At 39.5% G+C, this 17,551-nt stretch overlaps 1 protein-coding gene across 10 annotated transcripts in view; it reads right to left on the bottom strand.

The window, feature by feature from the left end:
- Positions 1–17,551, bottom strand: part of LOC309552109 (protocadherin alpha-C2-like) — a 426,489-nt gene that overhangs the window by 291,403 nt on the left and 117,535 nt on the right. The window contains exon 1 of one of the 10 annotated variants that reach the window (XM_082252900.1): positions 4,387–5,890. The exons of the other annotated variants lie outside the window; for them this stretch is intronic. Coding sequence (XP_082109026.1) covers positions 4,387–5,805 — 1,419 coding nt within the window. The 5' untranslated portion in view covers positions 5,806–5,890. Of the gene's footprint in view, positions 1–4,386; positions 5,891–17,551 lie in introns of those variants that run through there. 10 annotated transcript variants of the gene reach the window in all.

Genomic DNA, 17,551 nt, shown 5'->3' with positions numbered 1-17,551 from the left:
CATTTTGGAAAGCAAACACTCCAACGTATATTCTATGAGGCATTGTGGGTCCTTTGAACATGTCATTTTTTTCCACAAGTTTTTGGAAAATGTGGGAAAAAAATATAAACTTTTTTTTTTTTACGCAAAGTTGTCAATTTATACGATATTCCTAACACATAGCATGTACATAGCAAAAATGACACCCCAAAATACATTCTGCCACTCCTCCTGAGTATGGCAATACCACATGTGTGAGACTTTTTCACAGCCTAGCCATATAGAGGGGCCCAACATCCAAGGTGCATCATCATGCATCCTAGCCACTTGCCTAGGCCTATTTTTGACATTTGGTGTTTACAAGCTAAAATCAGTTGTTTTTGCTAGAAAACTACTTTGAACCCCAAAACATTATATATTTTTTTTAGCAGAGACCCTAGAGAATGAAATGGAGATTATTGCAATATTTTTTATCACACCGTATTTGCGCAGCGGTCTTCCAAATGCAATTTTTTGGGAAAAAATTCACTTTTTTGAATTAAAAAATAAGAAACCAGTAAAGTTAGCCCAATTGTTTTCCATAATGTGAAAGATAATGTTACGCCAAGTAAATAGATACCCAACATGTCATGCTTCAAAATTGCGCACGCTCACAGAATGGTGACAAACTTTGGTACTTAAAAATCCCTATAGGCGACACTTTAAAATTTTTTACAGGTTGCTATCTTAGAGTTACAGAGGAGGTCTAGAGCTCAAATTATTGCTCTTGCTCTAACGATCGCGACGATACCTCACATGTGTAGTTTGAACACTGTTTACATATGTGGGCGGGGTTTCCGTATGCGTTCACTTCTGCGCGCGAGCTCGCGGGTACAGGGCGCTTTAATTTTTTTTTTTTTTTTACTATTTATTTTATTTATCATTTTTTATTTTTACAGTTTTTTTTAAAAAAAAATTGATCATTTTTATTTCTATTACAAGAAATGTAAACATTACTTGTAATAGAGAAAGGCATGACAGGACCTCTTTTTTGTGAGATCTGGGGTCAAAAAGTCCTCAGATCTCACAAGTACACTAAAAGATAGAAGAAATAAAAAAAAAATAAAAAAAAATTAAATAAAATGAAAAAAAAAAGGGACCTTTAACCACTTGCCGACCGCCGCACGACTATCTACGTCGGCGGTCAGCCCCTCACAGGCAAAGTGACGTAGGGCTACGTCACTAGCTTGTGAGGGTCTAGGGAGCGAGCGCACGCCCCCGGAGGCGCGCTCCCGCTCCCGAGTGGTCACGGACCCCCCCGCGCGTGTGACCGGCGGACCCGATGTCCGCCGGCCACTCTGCGATCGGCGGGGGAGAGGGAGAAAGTCAGGCAGCTTGTGTAAACAAGCTGCCTGTCATTCTCCTCGCTGTATGAGAGCTGATCATCTGGATCTACTATGTAGATCCGTTGATCACTCTGCATACAGCTGAAGCCCCAGCCAATCACAGTTAGAATCACGCCCCTAGGGACACACACAGCCCCTCCCTCTCAAATAAAGTTAACCCCTTCACTACCAGTGTATTTTTACAGTAACAGTGCATATGTATAGCACTGATTACTGTAGAAATGTCACTGGTAACCCCAAAAGTGTCAAAAATGTCAGTCAAGGGTCCGATCTGTCCGCCGCAATGTCGCAGTACCGCAAAAAAAATCGCAGATCGCCGCCATTACGCGTTAAAAAAAAAAACAACAAAAATGACAAAAATCTTTCCCTTAGTTAGTAAACGCAATAACTTTCGCGCAAACCAATCAAAATACGCTTTTTGCGATTTTTTTTACCAAACATAGGTAGCATAAAACAAATTGGCCGAAAATTTTAAAAAATTTAGATTTTTACATTTTTTTTGGGGGGAATTTCATATAAAAAAAAGGGAAAAATATTGCTATTTTTGCAAAATGGACGCTCTTTTTTTGTTTATAGCACGTGATCAAAAAATCGCACAGGTGATCAAATACCGCCAAAATAAAGCTCTGTTTGTGGGAAAAAAAGGACGCCAAATTCGTTTAGGTACAGCGTCGCACGACCGCGCAATTCTCCGTTAAAGTCACGCAGTGCCGAATCGCAAAATACCCCCTGGTCGGAATGGGGGTAAAATCTTCCGGGGCTTAAGTGGTTAAACTGGTTGCTAGGCAATGACGTTTGCCGTAGCTCCGGTCCTCCAAGACCATAGAGTCGAGTGAGGGCAAGCTTGCCCTCGCTCGACATCCTTTCTGTGAGGATCTGGGACCGGATCGTTTTCCTCGCTGCCGGCGGGTCCGGTAAGCGGGGAAAAGGACCAGAATGCAGCGGGAGGGGGGGCACCTCTTCCGCCACCCCGGAAGGGTGATCCTGCGGCGAATCCGCCGCTGGGACCACCCTTATCGGAAAGCCAACCGTCCATCGTTTAAAAAAATACCAGGGTTATGGCTGCTATCTGCTCCCATAACACCGGTATTTAGGTTTAAACAGAGGATGTATATAAACCTTTTTGGACTTAGACATGGTGGCTGTATGAAGGGTGACAGGTACTCTGGTACTTTGCTGGGCAGGTGACAGGTACTCTGGTACTGATGAGCAAGTGGCAGGTACTCGAGTACTCCGATAGGCAGGTGACAGGTACTAGGGTACTCTTATGGGCAGGTGACAGGCAGGTGATAGGTACTGATGAGTAGTACTGATACTGATAGGTGATACTGATACTGTACTGATGGGTACGGATGATCAGTACTGATACTGATAGGTGATAGGTACTGATGGGTACTGATGAGTACTGATGAGAAGTGTTGGGTACTGATGAGCAGGTGGCAAGTACTCGGGTACTTCAGGTGTCAGGTACTCTGATGAGCAGGTAGAAGGTACTCAGGTACTCTGATGGGTAGGTGACAGGTACTTGGGTACTCTGATGGGTAGGTGACAGGTACTCAAATACTCCGATGATGGGTACTCGGGTACTCCGGTGATGGGTACTCAAAGTACCAGAGTACCTGTCATCAGAGTACCCGAGTACCTGTCATCAGAGTACCCGAGTACCTGTCATCAGAGTACCCGAGTACCCGTCATCAGAGTACCCGAGTACCCGTCATCAGAGTACCCGAGTACCCGAGTACCTGTCATCAGAGTACCCGAGTACCTGTCATCAGAGTACCCGAGTACCTGTCATCAGAGTACTCGAGTACCTGTCATCAGAGTACCCGAGTACCCATCATCAGAGTACCCGAGTACCTGTCACCAGCCCATCAGAGTACCTGTCATCAGCCCATCAGAGTACCTGAGTACCTGTCATCAGAGTACCTGATGGGCTGGTGACAGGTACTCGGGTACTTTGATGGGCTAGTGACAGGTGCTTTTCATTGGGGGAGGGGGCAATCAGTGTGGTTGGGGTGCACTGTACTTGGTAACTAGCTGTTACCACAATCTCCTCCTCACACAGGATCAGTGTGTGAGGAGGAGAACACGGTGACAGCTAGTTACCGTGTTCTCTGATGACATTTGTGACTGGCTGTGATTGGACACAGCCGGCCACGTGGTAAAGAGCCAATTTCATTGGCTCTTTACCTAGATCGGGGATGGGCTCTGTCCGAGGGACGAGCCTCGTCCCCGATCGCCGTGCTGCGTGCTGCCGGGGGCGCGCACTGGCAGCTAGAATGGGCCGACGTCATATGACGGCGGCCCGGATCGGTAAAGGATTTTTTTTACAATGACTCGGTATTGAAGGGGTTAAGGACATCCAAGGTATTTCTGCTACACAGCTTTCCACCTGATTTTTATTTAATTTAGACAAAATATAATAAATAGACAAAAATGCAAGAAAAAAAATTGGTTTCTCATAAAAGCTTTTATAACTTTTAAAACATTTTTACACATTATATTGTTCACTGTTCTCACAGTTTAAAATGTGGTAAAGCAATTGGAAAAAACATTGCCTTTAGCATATGATTCCCAGTTACAATTACACATGTGACTAGATGCCTAGGCACAGGAGCCTATCAGTAGTTTTACATCATCAAGAGCATACCCTACCATTGAGTAAGGGGCCTAGGCAAAAGAGAAGCTGCACAATTCTTACTGTACATACTATAATCTTCACAACAGACTTGTCTTCCATTGTTTGGTGGAAAGGCTTGCCTGATACTAGGTGATGCAATGTTTCACATTAGCACTCTAGACCTCTGCAAAATCTATTTAAATCAACTAGATTACCTTACCTACAGTCTTCTATGATATTTTTAGCTTGTATCTCTACATTTTTCCTTTTTTTTGTGAAATGGTTACTCTAGTTAATTGCATTAAATGTGTATTTGATGTATCATAATAATGAACACAATGAGGAAATAATACTTTTTTGTGTGAACATTAAAGAGATAAAAAAAGTTGTATTCAAACTTACCTGATATGGGGCAGTTAGTAGTGCCCCAGTTTGATTTGCATGCTCTTCATTATTTGGCATTTGAGAGCTATTTGGAGTAAAAACTATTAAGTCACTCTTTCGCTGTAATGAGTTTGAACATACTCTGTATTGAGTTTGTTGAGAGTATACCCAACTACCTCCAGTGTTTGAACAAATCTTGTAATTTTCCTTTAAGTCATTCACTTCGTCTCTGCATTTTTGCCATCTTATAACAGTAAAGGCAATTAGTGAAATCAGAAAAACACTTGATATTACACAGATGGCAACAACTAAGTAGATATTTGCTTCAGTAAATTCTTCAGCAATTCCTTTGGATTCCTGATCATCATAAAGAATTTGCTCTTCAGATTCCACCAAAGAGATGACAATTTCTATAACTGCTGTCATGACTGGCTCCCCATGGTCTCGAGCCACCACCATTAGTCTATATTCATCAATATCCGAATCTGTAAATGCCCGTTTTATTACAATTTCTCCTGTTTGCTGAGATATCACAAATGGAGCTTTTGCTGAGAGATCCTTGAAATGATAAGACAACAGAGCGTTGTATCCTGAATCAATATCTACTGCTCTCAATTTAGTAAATAAATGTCCAGGTTGAACTGTTTTTGGCAATTTTATTGTCATTGCAGGAAAAAGTGGCATGAAAGTGGGAGCATTGTCATTGATATCCTCAATAAAAATATTCAGTGTAAGGTTTGAGTTAAGTGAAGGTAGACCAGCATCAGTTGCTTTTATGTGACACTGGAAATAAGTCACTTGTTCATGGTCAAATGAAACTAAAGCAAATACTTTTCCATTCTCTGGGTTGATTGAGACATAGGAAGATATGGGGACCCCATCAACAGTGCTGTCATCAATGGAATATGTGATGAATGAATTCTGTCCCACATCTGGGTCAGATGCTGAGGCTGTATATATGTGTGAACCTGGCGGATTGTTTTCTTTGATCAAGATTGTATCAACAGGTTTGTAAAAAAATGGGGCATTGTCATTTACATCGCTAATATAAATATTTAGGGTCTTTGAAACTGACAGTGGGGGTGTTCCCTCATCCCTTGCTACTATAACAACTTCATACTGAGATATTATTTCTCGATCCAACCTCCCATACACAGTTAAAGAAAAATCCTTCTTGAATGCTGGATAAATTTTGAAGGGTGAAGAATCAATTATGTTACAGCTCACTTTCCCATTTAATCCTGCATCTTGGTCATGAATACTGATGATGGCAATAGTTGTTCCTTGTGGAGAGTCTTCAGGAACAGGCACAGCAAGTGAAGTTACTGTCATCTCAGGGGGATTGTCATTGACATCTACAACAGTCACTAGAACTTTACAATGTCCAACCAATTGGATATCCCCATTATCAACAGCATCTATTTGTATTTCATACATTTGTGCCTGTTCGAAATCCACTTCTCCAATCACTCTTATTTCCCCTGTATTCTTGTCTATAGTAAATACTTTGCTGACATCTTCATTTGCTTTTTTACTAAATGTATACTGTAAGTCTCCATTTTTCCCCTGGTCTAAATCTGTGGCATTTACTTTTATTACCAAGGATCCTTTAGGGGCATTTTCAATAACACTGGCTTGATAAAATGGCTGTTTGAACGTTGGAGTATTGTCATTAAAATCTTCCACTGTAATAATGATTTCCGATGTACCACTTAATCTTGGCTTACCACCATCATAAACTGTAAGTGTGAGATTGTGGACAGACTGATTTTCTCTGTCTAGTGATTTCTTTAATACAAGTTCTAATGATTTGATTTGATTCAAGTATTTTTGGAAATCTAGTGCAAAAAAATCACTGGCACTGAGCTCATAATTTGTAACAGCATTTGTTCCCAGATCTGGATCAATTGCTCCCTCTATATGGAAACGAGCTCCTGCAGGCATTACTTCAGAAATGATAAGGTTACTAACAGAGGATGGGAAGGCTGGTCTATTGTCATTTATATCTTCTATTTCAATGTCTACAAGATACATCTGCACAGGTTTATCTACTATAACCTGCAGAGGAATAATGCACAACTGTAAGCCTGGACACAACAGCTCCCTGTCTATTGTCTCTTTAACAAACAGAATTCCATTCTGCAGATTCACCTGGAAATATTCCTTCTCATCTCTAGATACAACATGCAACATTCTTGAATTAATCTCACCTAAATCCAGTCCCAGACCCTGTGCAATTCTTCCAACAAAGGTGCCATGTTTGGATTCTTCTGGGATAATATAATGCAGCTGACACAGAACCACATTCCAAGACATTTGAAAAAATAAAAAATGGACTAATCTGTCTCGATAATGCAAGTTTGTGTTGGACATATCTTAGAATCACTGAAACTGAAGATGGTAATTTCCCCAATAAGGATTAATCATTACTGAAAATCCACAGCAGAGAATAAAAAATCCAGCATGGCCGTCGTTGTTGCAGTAAGGTATTCAGAATCAGCAGCAGAAATGCATATTTAATCCTCGCCTTCCTGCTATAAATTAGTACAGAGTGACATCTAGTGACTAATATTCAAGTTGCATCTGGTGTAAACATCTAAATTGTAAGTTTAAATTAAAAGCATGCTTTCATTTTGAAAATTCAATTTTGGAATACATTATAAAATAAATACAAATCTTGATCTTGATGTTATTGTTGTTGAAATTTTCCTTAGGAAAACATTTTTTTTATTTTTTAGAGGCCAAACAACTATTAAATATATGTTGTTTATGTTTGATTACATTATTGAGGTTATATACCTTTATCTTTTAAAATGTGTAAATTTAGTTTCTAGATAGCCAATAGACATATTATTTGCACATTTTATAACAACAAAGGCCAAAATATTCACTAAAATATTTGTTAGTGTCACTAAAACATTTGTCTATACTTTATTCTAAATAAAATGTGTGTACTTTCTTTCTAAATGTAATATGTAGAGTAAACATTTTAAATTTATCATTTTTAGTTATGTTAGAAATGTTTATATTTCACACAGCGAAAATATTTTTATTTGACATTTATTTTTTCAGCTGTAGCTGAAATGTGCTATCAATAAAAACCCATAAATAAAATGTAATTGAATAATAAAAATTGAAGATTAAATTCTTATCTAACAGCAGGCCTTTAAGATTGATATTTGTGTATTCCTGACTTTCTTATTATGTTATGACATAAGGTTTTTGTCTGATATTAAATACACATAATGGAACTAATTTAGTAAAGTTGTTATTTTTTTTTTGTCATAGCCTGATACAATGCTAAGGCATATTGCAAATAAATAGCTTTGCTTTTCATGGACACTTCTACTCAGAATCATGAAAACCAGTACTACTTTTGGATATTAAAGAGGAAGTGAAATATCAAGTTAATTGCTTCATTAAAAAATGTTTTTACATCTTAGCCAAGTGGTAAAGGACAACCAAAGTTATTATCCAAACCTTTAAGGCAAACAATAAAAAGGGGCATATTTATAAAGCAGTAAATGTGACATTTACCAAATTTGCACGTTAACTTTTCTGATACATTCCTAAAATATGTGTTTTTACTTTACAGTGAATTATTAACCACCTGTTAATGCTTGGTGACTGTCACATTCTCTGCTTTATAACTATGCCATAAAGCATATAAAAGTATATCTGGTATATGGGTATATCTGCAACATATTAGTGAATTCCTAATTACCAAGCATAATTATATTATACCAGATCTATAGAGCAATGCAAAGATGATGGTTTGCTTCAGCTTTTAAATTAGACTTAAAAATACCATTTACTAACTAGAATGGGTTATCTAAATATTTTTATTGGTAAGCTTGCTGGCTTTCTTTGTCCGAAAAGCATTCTTGTGAGAAGAAGCTTTTTGAAAAAAAAAAAAAAATTGGCAAGCTTGCTTGCTTTCTATATGATTTGTGCTGATTTTTCAAAAAGTTATTATTCATAGTTTCCAGATAATTCAATAAACAAGTTGTTGACTTAATTCAATAAACAAGTTGTTGACAATAAACAACGAGTTGACATTTTTCACTCAATAAAATGTGTAAAAATGAATTTCAATTATTTAATTCCCTCCATAAAAGCAAATTCCTGTTTATGCATTTTATCTTCACATGACTGGGTATTTAAAGTGAACACAGGTACAATTTATACATTAAATAATAAGTATTATTAATTCCTTCAGTAAATTTATCTTAACATATCAGTTTCGACAACTTATATTTAAACATGTTTCAGCACTTTATTTTGCAAATCAATTGAATAACAGGTTAAAGGTGGTGGAATGAGATGCTTTTCTTCTTTTTTATTATATCAAACACATTTAGTGTTAGCTGATTACTGATACCTGTGATATCTGTTTAAAACATATCACTTCAATTTCACTTTAAGAAATGGACTCAAGCAGGTAACCCTACTCAGGTATTTGGCAATAGAAAGTCATCACTGGGTCTGATGAATAAAATAATGCATATATATTACAAGCCTTAATAAGTACCTGGATGTATGCATAAAAAGTGATCATGATCCCTAAACCTAGCTAATGGGATGCCAATATGTACAGTGTGTTTCTTTTGTGCCTTCTGTGTGTTAAACATTCAAATACTGTTTCTTTTGTGCCTTCTGTTCCAATAAAATGCAATAAGGAATATACATGTCATCATTTTACCTGAAACAAAAATTTGCAAGTGCTGGCCAAAACATCAGGTCTAAAAAACGAATTTGCAGTGCTATCCAGCATGTCAATAGGATCTTACTATTGAAATCTCTATTCTAATCTGCAGTGTATTAAATCTTGCTCATGACTTTGTGTGTGTGAATGTATGCATATGCACATAAGGATACATAAATGAATAACTCTGCATACAGTTCCCTAAGACTTTTAACATTTTTTTTTTTTTTTTTACAATCTCCTTTAATGATATAAGTGCACACTTAAATCTTAACAGCAATTAGATGGACACTTCAAACCCCTAAATTTGTATTCTGGAAAGTACATTCCATAGCATATATGAACATTTTTTTAAATAAATCGGCGCTGATTTCACAGTGAGTAAATGACTCACTGATAACAATGAAAAACACTCCAGTGAATGTAGATGATCATATAATCAACACACTGTGCAGAAACATATAAATGTATAAATCATGATCAAAATACATGAAAATACAAATAAAGTGCAAGTGCCAAATATATAATATAATAAATCTGGTAATATAAATAAAAAAAAAATTCATATGAAAAAAGAGTCCATGTGCAAAGTGCAAGAAATAATAAATAATTGTGCTCTGAACACGTGATGTAAACTTCCACTCCAAAAACATGTCAGCGATGTGAGAAATTCCCAAACACACTATCCGACACTGAGTACAATGGCTGCTCTCCTCCAGGCTGACTAAAACAGCCGTTGTTCAAATTGACTTGTCTCTTTATCTCTCTCCAAAACTGATTAATGGGCGTTGTTCAGAGTAAACTTCTCTCTATAACTCCAATGATGAATATAAGACGACCGGTAGGATATAATGAATCACTATGCCATAGATAAGATTGGACAGTCTTCTTACATTTCCCCCTCATGTAAGGACATCAGGGAAAAGGGCATTCTCCGTGGAGCCGCTTCTCCCTTCTCTGCTTTGTCCCCCGGGGCAGATCCTCCTGCGAGACTTCCGAGGCGATGTCAGATCGATATTCCATTCCATAGCAACTCTAATTTTTCAGTAAATTCAGCACATGTTCACTAAAAGCTATGTATGCCAATACCCATGTAAACAATGAGTGTATTGTAACCACTACAGGGAAAAAAATTGGTTGTTTGTGTGTAATTGATGTTCTTTGTACATGCATCTCCATTAGTAAATCTGGCCATGTGTTTCATAACTAAATCCTGAAATAAGACAATGATCCTGATTTAATTTAAAAATACAGCATGCTCAACCATGAAGGTGAGTTTTTAATTCGTAAAGTGAGGTGAAATAAAGATAACATTTGCTTTACAAAGAATACCAGTTTGTAAGCAAAATTAAAACAAAACAGGATTTTCCCTTGAAGATTAGATGATTAAAGTCAGCACAACTATACTTTATTCACTAAATTTAGAGAAAATTCACTTCGCAAAAAGAAGATTCACTTTAGTTTCAGTTTAGCGAGTCAGTCCCAATGTTATGATCTCATATTCTGCCTAAATTCTTACAAATACATAATTTATTTAGCTGCAACCTTTACTATTTCCAAGAAAAGTGGTAAACTACAAATAATCAATATTAGACTTTGCTCAACCTTTTCATAAACAGAGATAACCCAAGTTACCCAGACTAAATAAATAAAGAGTACAGCATGTTTAATCTTGAAGGTGAATTTTTAATTGGTAAAGTGAGGTGAAAAAAAGATAAAACTAATTTTGCAAAGATTACCAATTTGTAAGCAAAATGAAAACAAAACAGGATTTTTTCTTGAAGAATAGATGATTGAAGTCAGCACAACTTTACTTTTTTCACTAAGTTTAGAGAAAATTCACTTTGCAAAGACAAAATTCACTTAGCTTAGCGAGTCAGTCCCAATGTTATGATCCTATATTCTTTTCAAATTCTTACAAATACATAATTTATTTAGCTGCAACCTTTACTATTTCTAAGAAAAGTGGTAAACTACAAATAATCAATATTAGATTTTGCTCAACCTTTTCATAAACAGAGATAACCCAAGTTACCCAGACTAAATAAATAAAGAGTACAGCATGTTTAAACTTGAAGGAGAATTTTTAATTGGTAAAGTGAGGTGAAAAAAAGATACAATTCACTTTGCAAAGATTACCAATTTGTAAGCAAAATGAAAACAAAACAGCATTTTTCTTTGAAGAAAAGATGATTGAAGTTAGCACAGCTTTGCTTTATTCACTAAGTTAAGAGAAATGCACTTTCCAAAGAGAAAATTCACCTAGCTTAGCAAATTAGTCCCAATTGTGAGTCAGCCCCTGATATTCTGGCCAAATTCCTACAAATGCATAAATTATTTAGCTGTAACCTTTGTTGCTTCTAAGGAAAAGTGTTAAAATACAAACACACAATATTAAATACTGCTTAACCTCTTCATAACCAGAGATAAACCAAGTTACCCAGACCCAAATTACCCAAATATAGCAACATTAGAATGCACTGGCTAACTTGACAATCATTCTATGATGATTTTGCCTACCTAGGCTTTTATTTGCTACACTGTTAATAAAATACATTTTTAAATTTTATAAAATTTTATAAAATCTGATAATGAGACACACATGTTAACATATTTATTTGTATCTTATGCATAATATTTATAAATCATGTTTTAGTTTTTGTTGGGGGTTGTTTTGCACCCAATAAATTATACATTGGTTTTACTCTTTATTATGTGGTATTAATTAAAGCATTCAGTAAAAATAGGCCATTAGCTTATGATTCTTAAGTCCACGGGGATGCGGTACGGAGCGGCACACACAGTATGATAAACTACTACGACCATATTTTCAATAGCTATACGCCCCCTGAAGAAGCATTTGGCGAAACATGTTGGGCGCTTCTCTGTGGACAACAGCCGGGCTACTCTCCGGATAAGCCACTGTAATATTATATATACTGTGTATGGTCTATTGACACCTTTGAACCTGAACATGCAATGTATCCAACTGTTTTCCTTTTTTTGTTCCCTCCACTCCCCTTCACTTGTATTGTAATTGATTTTATATTTGTATTTAATAAAATTTAAATTATTTTATATATACTTTTGAATTTCTGATCCTTACTCGGTACCCATAAAGTCCCATTTTTTTTGGTCCCTTAGCCCTCTCCAAATCTCGCTACGGCGGGCGCTCTGAGATTTCAGAGCAATCTCCTTTTTTTGAACAGTTAACTTGGGGACGCTGGTACCAGTTTGTACTATATTTGCTATCTATTCTATCTCTATATAGACACACCTCAATTTATCTGATTCTTAAGTCTGCACATTTAACTAGATACCTAGGCAAAGGAGCACACTGGTAGTTTTACAGCATAAGGTGCAGGTCCCACCCTTTCCTCCTTCTAGTCGTGGTATATACTGATGATACATTCAGAGGGCAGTGGGCCTGGGAAAAAGATAAGGAGATAAGGTACAGAATGCCTGCTGTAATTGCTGTATAATTCACAAACTGCTTGTCTTCCACTGTTTGATGGAAAGGGTTGCCTGAGTCAAGGTGGTTGTAATTAGTAGTATAGATCTAATATACCAGAAAATAATATCTGCATACAACATATTTTTGATTTAAATTCGTTTGATAGGTCTGAATTTATGATTTTCACAAAAAACAACTGAAACATCTTTAAAAAGAATATATATTTTATGTTGTTATACACCAACCAATGATACCTCTAATTTTTAGTTCACCAAATATTATAAGTTGGCTTTGTCACATGTAGGTTCTGGTCACATTTAAAACTTTTTGTTACTGGCGAGGGGGGCGGTGCCGGCCGGCGAGAGAGATGGAAGCTTAACTGCACAGCTCCTTGCCAAGCAGCTTTCCCGGAGCACTAAAGGGGAAAACCAAACTCGGTAAGCTCCTGAATTTCTTTCATCCGTCGGGCGGGCAGCCTAGCCAAGATGGCGCCGGAACCTCCGCGAGTGGCGCCACACTACCTCCCTCCATATCCCCCTTATCTGATCGACCTGTGGGGACTCAGAGAGCAGTAGGGGGAGCTTCTGACATGCAGGAGGGGGTACAGACAGCCTGTACTCCGCGCTCGGCTTGTGCTAGCCCGGCCAAATCCAAACTCAAGCTACAGCTTTCTGAGTGTACAGGGGCCCAGGGAGACAATGCTGACGATACCTTGGGATTCCATGACACCATCTCCTCTTTCCCCACCACGGGCCAACCGGTCATGGATTCCTTACTAAAAGACATGATGATGTCCTTAAGGAGATCTATCCACGCTGACATGCTGCAACTCATGTCACAATGCAACAAGGCGGTCACCGCAGTAAGCAATAGGGTGGAACATATTGAGACTAAAATGGGCGAATTTGCTGAAACATTTAACTATATGGTGGATGCCCACAATGAGCATGAGGGTGACATCACCTGGCTTAAAGCGAAAGTTGCGGACCTTGAAGACAGGTCCAGACGCAACAATATAAAAATTAGGGGGATCCCTGAGATGGTTAAACCCCAAGAGTTAGCAGAATTTCTCACGTCACTGATGCAAGAGGCCCTTCCTGATGTCCCCCTGTGCGACATGGCGATTGATCGAATACACAGGCTGCCTAAGCACATTGCAGCATCCCTTCCCAGGGACACTATCGCCCGTATAAATTTTTATACTGTGAAAGAAAAATTCATGTCTCCAGTGAGAAAAGGCTCAGACCTTCCACCTGCCATGAACAATCTTTCATTTTATGCCGACCTGTCTGCATACACGATGAATAGACGTTGCAACTTGTTCACGATTACAAAACCTCTCAGGAATCACCGAATTCCATACAGGTGGAACTACCCGGCCACCCTGATTGTGACTAAAGGGGATAGAAAACATAAAATCTCGTCCTTGGAGGAGGGCCTATCTATGCTACAGAAATGGGGTATCCTGGACCCAGCAGAAGAGAATCGTCTTTCCCCGATGGACTGACAGCAGGTTAAACATGACCCCCTCCAGCATTCCTGTTTGCGGTGACCCTCGCAACCTTTAGTCTACAGCTACTAAGCTCCGGGCGACATGCTCGGCTAAAGACTGTCTCTGTGTTCCCCCTAACTAAACGGTACTCCATACCGTACGGACTCTGTGGAAGAGTCGCCTTTTTTTATTTCCCCAGGTTACCCGCCGTTGCGACATATTAGCCTACAGACTTTTTTTTATTTCCATTTGTTTTTGATCTCTTCCCTTTTGTATCCAGCTACATACCTAAGGCTTGAACCAGCCTGCAAGTGAGCACGACCCTTTCTTCAGCTCAATCAGTTCTATCACCTGCAGTGATCATTTTCCGCCTGGACGCTAAGTTGGGACTCCCCCGTCTACAACACACCAGTAGGTGCCTTTAACTCCATCTACACAGGGTTTTCTTCCTGCCTTCAAGCCATTATGTCGCTCCAAATCCTCACCCTTAACGTTAATGAACTGAACAGTCCGCATAAGAGGCACATGCTCTGGCTGGAGCTTAAAAGCCTGAACTGTGACATCGCAGTCCTTCAGGAGACGCATTTCATGGCCTGCAAACACCCGCAACTTACCTCAAAAAATTACCCCCGGGCTTACTATGCAAATAACCCCAGGAAATGTGGAGTGGCAATACAATTTGCAGACCCGGAAGGTCGTTTTTTGGTGCTGTTGTGCACTATCAATCAGGTCACCTACACCATAGTGGCGATTTATGCTCCAAATGTAGGACAGCTTACGTTCATAAAACGTCTTTGGAAATAAATACAACCGCTCATCAAGGGTCACATTCTGTTATGTAGTGATTCAACGCAGTCCCCAATTTTCAATTGGATGTCTCATTGAACTACCCAAGACGCCACCATCGTGCTGACCTGGCTTAATTCCTGTCGGCAGCTGACCTTTATGATGTGTGGAGATGTCACTATTCCTCGGAAAGAGACTACTCCTTTTATTCCAAAATCCACCATTCCTATTCCAGGATAGACCTCTTTCTCACTAATAAATTTTTGTTACAGAGGATCACTCGTGCGTCTGTGGGTTCTATAACGTGGTCGGACCACGCCCCTGTTATTATTACTATTGGGGACGTGCCCTTCACCACCAGAGCCAACAGATGGCGATTCAATGCCAGCCTGCTAAGCAATCAAGAGACCCGTGCGAATATTGGTTCCAAGCTCAATTCATTTTTTTCAACTAATGACACTGCTGAAATGTGCCCTTTTGTGTTATGGAACGCACACAAAGCGTTTATGTGGGGTTTATTGATGTCAGAGGGGGCGAGGGTACGGAGGCAAAGGAGACAGAAATTGGATGACATCCTAAATTCTATCAAACACTTGGAACAACAAAATAAACTACACCCCTCCACGAATTGTGCGGAAAAGCTCTTCAAATGTCAGGCAGACCTGCGGGTCCTTTTGATTGGTCTGCACTCCAGAGCACTCCGTAGGCTCGAGGCTTCTCACTACTCCCATGGCAATAAAGCGGGTCTGTTATTAGCGGCTCAGCTGAAAGATAATATATCTAAACAAAAGATTCCGTACTTAATCCACCATGCCACTGGGGAGAGGCTGACCAAACCGAAGGGCATAGCGGATGCCTTCAGTCATTATTACAGTTCCCTTTATAGCTTACACATAGACGAATCGACTCCACAACCATCCCCGTCGGACATCCAAAACATTTCTGTTTTCGATATCCCTCCCGGGCCTGAAACCCTCTCAACTGGATCAACTTTTCCATTTTCCAGATTTCTAAAGTTAGCAAGGCTTTACCGAAAGGGAAAGCCCCCAGTCTGGATGGATATTCGTCCGAGTACTATGGCTTATTTTCTGACACCTTATCCCTTATCTAGGTAGGGTATATAGCTGAGCTCTAACTACGGCCTCCTTTCCGGCTGAGATGCTGGAAGACACAGTGATCACACTGCCGAAACCCGGCAAGGAGCCTACTAAAGTGCAGAACTTCAGGCCCATTTTGTTGTTGAATGTGGAACTGAATGTGTATGCCAGGATCCTGGCCAACCGTAACTCTCAATGTCTCCCAGATTTAATTAAACCAGACCAAGTAGGATTTGTCATGGGGCGTCAGGCCACTGATGCCACTAGAAGACTGGTTGGACTTATCCATCATGTCTCTGCCCGCGGGGTCCCCACTGTGCTCTTGTCATTGGATGCCGAAAAGGCCTTTGACCGGATACACTGGGGATACCTGAGGCAAGTGTTGGAAAATTTTGGTTTTAAAGGTGAGATTGTCCAGGCCATCATGGCCCTGTACACAGTTCCTTCAGCCCGTGTATTTACTGAGGGCCTCTTCTCAGATAGCTTTCAAATTACTAATGGCACACGTCAGGGGTTTTGCCATGCTCATGGAACCCTTAGCAGAGAGGATGAGGTCACATCCTGGTATCACTGGTATATTGGTGGGGGACTCCCCTCATATTATCTCACTTTTTGCAGACAAAGTGATATTGACATGTACTAATCCTGGGAAGTCACTTTTACATATCCAAGAAACACTCAGGGACTTTCAATCAGTGTCTTACTACAAGGTCAATGAACTAAAATCCAACCTCCTCGGAATAGCGGTCGAGCACGGTCTTAAAACACAGATCCAGCAGTTGGTACACTTCCAGTGGCAATGTGACTCCTTGGACTATTTGGGTATTCAACTCACTAACTCTCTCAAAACACTGTATAAGGCTAACTTCTTCCCTATACTCCACTCCACAACACAAGACCTTCTGAGGCTAAGGAAGTTTTATCTTTCCTGGTCAGGGAGAAATGCGGCTTTTAAGATGCTGATCTTACCAAAAATCCTTTATGTCTTTTGAGCTCTCCCCATACAGGTCCCTAACACTTTTTATAAAACCTTGCAAACTGTTGTCAGTAGGTACTTGTGGCTGGACAAGCGGCCCAGAACCTCCCATGGGACTTTGACAAAACAGGTCAGGGTGGGTGGACTGGGGCTCCCTGGACATGAGAGATTATCACATGGCAGCAATCCTTGCACAATCTAAATCCTGGTTTTCCGCTTCTCACTTGCCCTTATGGCAGTCCCTAGAACAATCAAGTGTACCACGGTTGTCCCTAGCTGATTTGGAGCTGGCCCTTACTATTTCCAACAGACCTTCGCTAGACTCACATCCCACCATTTCTGCCACGTTGCAGGCATGGAAATATTTTTGGGAGCGGGGGTCCCATTCGGGGGATCTCCGGTCTCTGTCCATTCCATTGTCCACGTGGAAAGCACTTTCACCAGACCTCCCTTTAGCCCATTGGGGTAAATTCGGCCTGTCATCAATCTCGGATCTATACTCCCAATCTACTCTCATTTCATTCTCAGATCTATGCGTTAAATTCCCAGACTTTAAGACAGAATATTTGACTTACAAGCGCATATCACATATTCTACGGAGATTGCCCAAGACATCCATTTCCCTTTCTCTACACATTTACTCATTTTGTTTCACTGAATCATCTACCAAGCA

The sequence above is a fragment of the Pelophylax lessonae genome, assembly GCF_965119305.1.
Source record: "Pelophylax lessonae genome assembly, chromosome: 4".
In the NCBI taxonomy this organism is placed as follows: Eukaryota; Metazoa; Chordata; class Amphibia; order Anura; family Ranidae; genus Pelophylax; species Pelophylax lessonae.
The sequence above is the reverse complement of the archived record's forward strand: the minus strand, read 5'-3'. Positions and strand labels throughout refer to the sequence as shown.